The sequence below is a fragment of the Corvus brachyrhynchos genome, unplaced genomic scaffold (assembly GCF_000691975.1).
Source record: "Corvus brachyrhynchos isolate BGI_N302 unplaced genomic scaffold, ASM69197v1 scaffold5, whole genome shotgun sequence".
Lineage (NCBI taxonomy): Eukaryota > Metazoa > Chordata > Aves > Passeriformes > Corvidae > Corvus > Corvus brachyrhynchos.
This window is the reverse complement of record NW_008238321.1, coordinates 5527590-5535083: the sequence shown is the minus strand read 5'-3', so window position 1 is coordinate 5535083 and position 7494 is coordinate 5527590. Positions and strand designations below refer to the sequence as shown.

The window sequence follows — 7494 nt, the reverse complement described above, 5'->3', positions numbered from 1 at the left end:
TTCCCTTCCAGCTATGCCGTGACGCGGAAGATCGAGCCGTTCTACAAGGGAGGAAGAATCCAGGTAATCCAGGCTCTGGAGGGACATTTGGGAATGTCGCGCCTCCTGGCTCTAACGTTCCTGTTCCCGATCCCTTTTCTTCAGATAAGCCGGGATGGGAAGTTCATGTTCTGCCCCTGTGGGAGCAAAGTCAACGTCATCGATGTGGAAACAGGAGCTCTCCTGCACAGCCTCCAGCAGGTGACCGGCCTCTCCTGAGGGTTTTCCTGGGCTCCCGGGGGATTTTCCCACTGTGGATATGAAGCTCCCAGGGGTGAGGAGTGCAGGGAAGGTGGGAACGGACCCAAACATAGGGTTTTGGGTGGTCCCCGATCTGTGCTCATTGTCAGCAGAGCCGCGTGAAGAAGGGAGCTCTGAGATCTTTCCAGGGATGGTTTAACTGTGGGATTTCCTTTCTTCTTTCCCAGGAGGAGGAAGAGGATGTCACAGCATTCGTGCTCAGCCCTGATGATGAGGTGGGTTTGTGCTGGGGGCTGTCAGGAGCCTGGGACAGGCTGAGCCAGGAACAGGGGGGATTTTGGGGTGTCTGTGCAGGGCCAGGGGTTGGACTCGATTATCCTTGTGCATCCCTTCCAACTCAGGATATTCCATGATTCTAATTCATGCCCTCTGTGCTTCCCGAGATCCCCCTGGAGCCTTCTCAGGCCCTTCCCTCTGGGTCAGACGCGGACTTGCTGAGAGCCTGAGCTCCAGCAGCAGCACCTCTGTGTGGGACCGACAGAAACCCAAACCCAGCCAGTGAATCAATCCGTGGTTAATGGTGCTTCCCTTGCCCCACTCCCAGGTGCTGGTGCCGGGGAGCCGGGCGCTGCTGCTGCGCCAGTGGCACTGGAGGGAGCACAGCTGTGCGCGCACCTGGCGAGCCGTGCACACCGCGCCCGTGGCCACCATGGCCTTCGACCCCACGGCCACCCTGCTGGCCACAGGTACGAGCCAGCACTGTCACGGTGGGGGTGACCCAAGGGATCTTCTGCTCCTGGAGAACTTCCCTGGGCAGCGACCTCCTGAGTGCAGTCAGGAGAGGTTCACTGCTCCAGTGCCATGTCCAGTTTGGAGATCTGTTGGCTTCCTATGTCTCTCCTCCGGAGTTCATCCCCAGATGTCCTGCTTTTTCCAGGTGGCTGCGACAGCACCATTAAGATCTGGGATATGATCAAACACTACTGCACACACAACCTGAAAGGATCCTCTGGAGTGGTACAGTAAGGATGAGTTGTGTTTGTCAGTCCCTGGCTGTGGTGGGATACTGGGATTGATGTGGAATTCTTGAGTTAATGGAACATGAAAGCCCATTCCAGAGAGGAAACAGTTTGGTCAAGAATTCTCATGGAATCACAGAGTTGTTGGGCAGGGACACCTTCCACTGGTCCAGGATGCTCCAAGCCCATCCAGCCTGTCCTGCTGTGGGATGTGCATTATTTAAAGATTGGGTGGTTTATTCCTGTCCTGTCCTCCTGCCCAGCCTGGTCAAGTTCCACCCGGACATCTCCCGCCTGCAGCTCTTCTCCTCCTCCATCGATTACAAGATCCGCATCTGGGACCTGAATTCCAGCAAATGTGTGGCAGTGCTGGACGGGCACTTCAGTGCTGTCACCTCGCTGGCGTTTGCAGATGGCAACACCCTCCTGAGGTACCTCCTGGCAGGGCTTGACCCTCCATCTGTTCACCTCCTGCAGGACTGGGGGATTCTGGCGGGTCTGGGCAGGTTCTGCTGTGAGGGGAAGGGTTGGTACAAGTGCTCAGTGGGTGCCAGCACCTGTACACTGGAATCATGGAATGGTTTGGGTTGGAAGGACCTTAAAGCCCAGCCAGTGCCACCCCCTGCCATGGGCAGGGACACCTTCCACTATCCCAGGCTGCTCCAAGCCCCATCCAACCTGCCTGTGTTTTTGGGAATACCCTGTGCTGGTAAAGGGAGGGAATGCTGGTGCTCTCCCTCCCTTTGATTCTCCAGAGAGGTGTTGAACTCCCACAGTGCCAAATTTGCACCCAGAGCCGAGCTGAACAGATTTAGCACTAAAACTGAGCTTTTCATTTGCAGCTCTGGCCGTGATAAGATCTGCATGGTTTGGGACCTGGACACCAGGCAGAGCAAACGAACTGTTCCTGTCTATGAGGTGAAACTGCTTTTTGTTTCTTCTTTTGAGGTCCTTTGTAGTTTCTAGGCCATGGTTTCCCTCTTTAGGGTCTGTACGTTGTGAAATCAGGTTTCTCTCCCTTCCCAGGGGTTTTCAGCTCTGGTTCTGTGCCTCTCTGACTCTTGCAGACCGTGGAAGCCGCTGTATTGTTGCCTGAAGAGGGAGATTTCTCTCAGCTGGGTGTGAAGAAACAAGGGCTGCACTTTGTCACAGCTGGCAGCAAAGGTGGGTGTCACTGCCACGTTTGGAGCCTGAAGGGTGGCACTTCAGTCACTTCACTGCTGTTATTCCTGGGATGTGTGTTCTCCATGTGGCTGGAGAGCAGGGCCTGCTCCTGAGTTCCTCGGGCAGGAGTGGATGAGCAGGACAGGGCAGGCATACTCTGATCCATTTAATACTCAAACACATTTATGTCTATTTTCAAACTCAATGAGTTTGATTTGCACTGAAGAAGCAAAACTTGGAGGGTTTTCCTGCCACCAGCATTGGATCCTGCCCAGTCCTGCCTTGGAGCTCTGTGGCTTTTCCCAGTGTACTTTGGATGATATTCCTTGGACATCCACTGTGTAAAGCAGTGGCTCTGCCATGATTTCTGCTGGTTTTTCAGGCATCCTGAGGGTGTGGGACGTGGCCACAGCTGCCTGTGTGCACACCCAGCCCGTGCCCTTCGTGCTGCGGGAGGAGCCGGGCGGGCGCAGCCTCTCCCAGTGCCAGTTTGTTCCCGCCAGGAATGAGATCCTCACCGTGTCCATGGAGCACAACATCGTCTTCTATGACGCTCAAACCCTTCAGCTCAGGAAGCAGGTGACAGCCCTCAGCCTCCCTTTCCCTCTTTCCATGCTCCAGGATCAGCTCTGCTTCTGGAAGAGCTTTACCCAGGGGAGCCCTTGGCTCCAGCCTGTTCTGGAATTGTTCCGTAGTGACAGGGAATTTCACTGGTTTGGGGGAATTTTGCCCAGACATCAACACAGAAACGAGAAAGCAGAACAGGCTTAGCCAGAAATCCCTCCTGGGTGTAGAAATTACACCCAGTATTAAATGAAAACCAGTCATTCCCACCTTCTCCTTCAGCTGCCTTTTCCCTCTTGGACTGTTTCCATTCCAGCTCGCAGGATACAATGAGGAAGTTCTGGATGCGAAGTTCCTGGGCCCTGGTGACTCTCACATTGTTGTGGCCACCAATAGCCCCCAGCTGAAAGTGTTTGAGCTGGCAACATCCCACTGCCAGATCCTGTACGGCCACACAGGTGTGTGACAGCGCTGGCCGGGGGGGGACGTGGGCAGCTCTTCCTTTATCCAGCTTCTCCTGAACTCTGGTGGAAATGAATCCTAGAATTCTTGCTGGAGCAGCATCACAGCAGGTTTGGGAGTTGTGTGGGGAAAGGGACCATGGGATACACCCTATCCCTGGCAGTGAGATCAGTTTAAATTGGAGCTGAAGGTGTAGATGTGTGACAGGCTCAGTCCATAGGGACTGGGGTGTCGTGTCCCAGACATGTCCCCTGTCTCATTAACTGGGCTCATCAAGCACTGGGCTCATTAACTAGCCCCTTTCTGTTGTCCCATCTCAGTATTGCTCTGCATCCATCAGGTTTTATTTCTTCTGTTTAGAAACAATCCTGGCTTTGGACGTCTTCAGAAAAGGCCTGATGTTTGTCACCTGTGCCAAGGTGTGTCACAGTTCTCCATTTAATGAAACTCTTTGTTCCTAGTGATCCTTGGGGGCAAAATTATATCATTTTTGGAACTCCAGAAAGGGAGTTTTTTTCATACAATCCCTGTCTTCTGCATCCCCCAAATACAAGGTTCTCCCACTATTCCTTTTTAATGTTGTCCCTGGGAAAATTGGTTGTATTTTATTGGCCTAAAGGAGGTGTTTCCTTCTCCAAACATCCTGGTCAGAAAAGTTGTTAGTGTGAGACTGATGGGGGAAAAGGTGCCAAGAGCCCTGATGCACCCAAAAATAAAGCTCTGATACAACCAGAAATAAACCCCCATGCTGGAATTCCAGAGTGGGAGCTGATCTTGTCACCTGCTGTGACAAAGATGAAGGTTCAAGCTGGAATATCAGGGACCAGTCGGGCTCAGGGATGTGATGAAAGCACAGGGGACCGATGACTTCCCAGAAAACTCCAGCATTTTCTGTCTTTCCTCCCCCCAGGACAGAAGCATCCGGGTGTGGCGGATGGGCAGGGCTGGCAGGGTCACCTGTGTGGCCCAGGGCCTGGGCCATGCCCATGGCGTGGGTGCTGTCGCCTGCTCCAGGTAACACAAACTGGGGGAGGGTTCCCCTTGTGACCACAGGGATTGAGGGGAATGTCCTGGTGGGTGCTGCCCCCCTCCCAGCTTCTCATGGTGCCCAAGTGTGAAGGGATCATGGAATGGTTTGGGTTGGAAGGGACCTCAAAGCCCATCCAGTCCCACCCCTGCCATGGGCAGGGACACCTTCCACTATCCCAGGTTGTTCCAAGCCCTGTCCAGCCTGGTCTTGGGCACTTCCAGGGATGGGGGAGTCACTCTGAAATGAAAGAGCTTGGAAAGACATGCAAACACTGTTCCACATCCCAGCAGAGGCTGAGTGTGGAGATCCCAGTCAGGGAGGAGAAACCACTGAATTGTTTCCCTGCACTTGATGGTTTCATTCCTTCCAGGCTGAAGGAAAGCTTTGTAGTGACCAGCAGCCAGGACTGCACCATCAAGATCTGGAACATCCCGGAATCCCTCACTTCCAAAGCAAAAGCAGCCTTGATCTCCAGCCCAGAGCCCCTCCATGCCAGAGTGACTGAGAGGGGCCATGACAAGGTACAGCTGCCCTGACCTTTTAGTGCCTCAGTCTCCCTCCTGTGCTGCAGCCCACGTTTGTTCCATGTCCCACAGCCAGAGCCAAGGCCTGACCCTCTTTCTCCTCCTCTTGTGGCTTCCCCAGGATATCAACAGTGTGGCAGTGTCCCCCAATGACAAACTGCTGGCCACAGGCTCACAGGACCGGCTGGCCAAGCTCTGGTCCTGCTCCGACTGCTCCCTCCTGGGGGTTTTCTCTGGGCACAAACGTGGGGTCTGGTGTGTGCAGTTTTCCCCCGTGGATCAGGTCTTGGCCACCTCCTCAGCTGATGGGACCCTGAAGCTTTGGGGACTTCGGGACTTCAGCTGTCTGAAGGTGATGAGAACTTTGCCCCTTGCCCTGGGCAAAACCTTGGGGTTCGTTAAGGATCCTTCAAAAACCTGGAACTTATTTCTCTGGCCTTTATGAGTAAATCAGATCCTTTTGTGTCTCTCCAAAGGCCTGGCAGTGGCTCTGGCACTGCTGAGCTTCCTTTCTATTTTCCAGACCTTTGAAGGCCACGATGCCTCAGTGCTGAAGACCATCTTTGTGAGCCGAGGGGCTCAGCTGCTCAGCAGGTTCGTGCCTGCCCAGGGATCTGGGGAGATTCCAGAATTAAGGGAATATCTGAGCTCATCACCAGCACCAAGAGGGAACAGTCTTGTGTCCAAAGAATCTTTGGAAGGATTAATAGGAAGATGCCATGTTTAGGCCAAGCTTTCTGTAGAGGTTATTTTAATCTTCCTCTTCTCCAGCAGTTCCATGGATTCCATGTGGCTGCTGTGGCATTGCTGGGTTGGGACAAATGCAGTAGACAGATCTAAGGGTGCATCTTGCCCGCTACATTTTTGGTTAATTCTGCTCCTGTTTGGAAGGCATTGGAATGGGACAAGTTCATCTGATATTTGAGGTGGCACAGAGCAAGAATAGATCTGTCCAGTGATTCTTTCTGTTGTGTTTCTCTTCCAAAAGTGGATCCGACGGCCTCTTAAAACTGTGGACAATTAAAACAAACGAGTGTGTGAAAACATTAGATGGTCATGAAGATAAAATCTGGGGCCTTCACGCCAACAAGAAAGATGACATGGTGGTGACAGCCTCCAGTGACTCCTGCATCACCCTGTGGCAGGTACAGCATGGGGGGTTGGTTCCTCCCTGGGTTAATAATCACGATAATTGGAGAGCTCAGCATCCCAGTGGTTCGTTCCTCACATGCTCTCCTCCTTTTCTGCCATTTGAAATTAGGTCAACAAGGCTGATCTTGGGGTTTGCGGGTATTTTTTGGCCATCCTGTATTTCCTTAGAGCAGCAGATGAGCCCCCAGCATTGGAGCTTTGGAGGGAGGTTGGGAATTGCTGGATTTAACATTTAAATTACTTGACCCCAAGATTTTGGTGCAGAAACTGGTTTCCAAATCACTCAATGGCTAAATCAAAATCCTTCTATATTAAAGTTGGATTTGATAAAGTTTTATCTTGTTTTTCATAGGATGTGACTGAAATTGAGGAGAAAGAAGCACAGGCTAAACAGGAGGAGCAGATTATGAAGTGAGTTGATCTTGTGCCATAAAGAGCTGTGAAGGGCAAACTGTGCAGTGAAACTGTCCGCACCTGGAGCCATCCAGCTCCATCTGATCCCAATATTGGAGTGAGGGAATTGAGGTGTTTATTGACAAGCACCACGGACTTCTTAACCATTATTGCAAAATCTGCAATTTTTGTGTAGTTTCTTTTTTTTCCACCACCCAAAGATTGGTTTCACTCTTGCCCCTGATTTGTTTTCCAGAGAGCAAGAGCTTTCTAACCTGCTCCATGAGAAACGGTACCTCAAAGCTCTGGGCCTGGCGATCTCCCTGGACCGGCCGCACACGGTGTTGACAGTGGTCAAGGGTGAGTCCAGAGCGTGCTCTGAAGGCATTTCCTGCCCTCTCTGCTTCCCAGAACACCTTTCCCAGCTAGTTCAAGGCTACAAAGTCCAATAATTAGTCTGAAATTCTCAGTTTTCCCTAAGTGAAATCACGCATGGTGTCCCTGCTCTCATTTCTGTCTCCAGCCATCCTCAAGGAACCTGAGGGGAGAAGGCGCCTGGAAGAGAACATTGTTCGGCTCCGCAAGGATCAGAAAGGTTTGTTGCAGGATTAAAGTGCTGAAAGCTTTTGGGTCAGAGGCTTGTTTTGTCACCTGAAATTAGAGTCTTACAATCCTGGAATGGTTTGGATTGGGAGGGAAATTAAACATTGTCCAGTCCCGCCCCCTGCCATGGGCAGGGACACCTTCCACTATTCCAGGTTGCTCCAAGCCCTCTCCAGCGTGGCCTTGGACGCTTCCAGGGATCCAGGGGAGCTTCCATCACTGTGTGGGAGCTGCACCTCTCTGTAGGACCCCAGGGATGTTTTCCAGTGTGGCCTCTCCCATATGCCAGCCTGGACAGGCTTCCTTCCCCCACAGAGGCAGTGCCGGCATTCCCGGTGGCCTG

The 7494-nt window shown here is 52.5% G+C and overlaps 1 protein-coding gene across 1 annotated transcript in view; it reads left to right on the top strand.

Moving 5' to 3' along the window:
• Positions 1 to 6: 6 nt before the first annotated feature.
• Positions 7 to 7494, top strand: part of TBL3 (transducin beta like 3) — a gene marked incomplete at its 5' end in the record, with an annotated part of 8394 nt that continues 906 nt past the window's right edge. Inside the window, 20 exons of the mRNA XM_017734012.1 lie at positions 7 to 63; positions 145 to 240; positions 468 to 515; positions 845 to 986; positions 1178 to 1262; positions 1523 to 1690; positions 2102 to 2177; positions 2327 to 2423; positions 2806 to 3002; positions 3304 to 3445; positions 3810 to 3868; positions 4360 to 4463; positions 4850 to 5000; positions 5125 to 5355; positions 5527 to 5597; positions 5992 to 6148; positions 6508 to 6566; positions 6805 to 6908; positions 7072 to 7143; positions 7467 to 7491. Of these exons, the coding sequence (XP_017589501.1) occupies positions 7 to 63; positions 145 to 240; positions 468 to 515; positions 845 to 986; positions 1178 to 1262; positions 1523 to 1690; positions 2102 to 2177; positions 2327 to 2423; positions 2806 to 3002; positions 3304 to 3445; positions 3810 to 3868; positions 4360 to 4463; positions 4850 to 5000; positions 5125 to 5355; positions 5527 to 5597; positions 5992 to 6148; positions 6508 to 6566; positions 6805 to 6908; positions 7072 to 7143; positions 7467 to 7491 (2141 nt within the window). The remainder of the gene's footprint in view (positions 64 to 144; positions 241 to 467; positions 516 to 844; positions 987 to 1177; positions 1263 to 1522; positions 1691 to 2101; positions 2178 to 2326; positions 2424 to 2805; positions 3003 to 3303; positions 3446 to 3809; positions 3869 to 4359; positions 4464 to 4849; positions 5001 to 5124; positions 5356 to 5526; positions 5598 to 5991; positions 6149 to 6507; positions 6567 to 6804; positions 6909 to 7071; positions 7144 to 7466; positions 7492 to 7494) is intronic.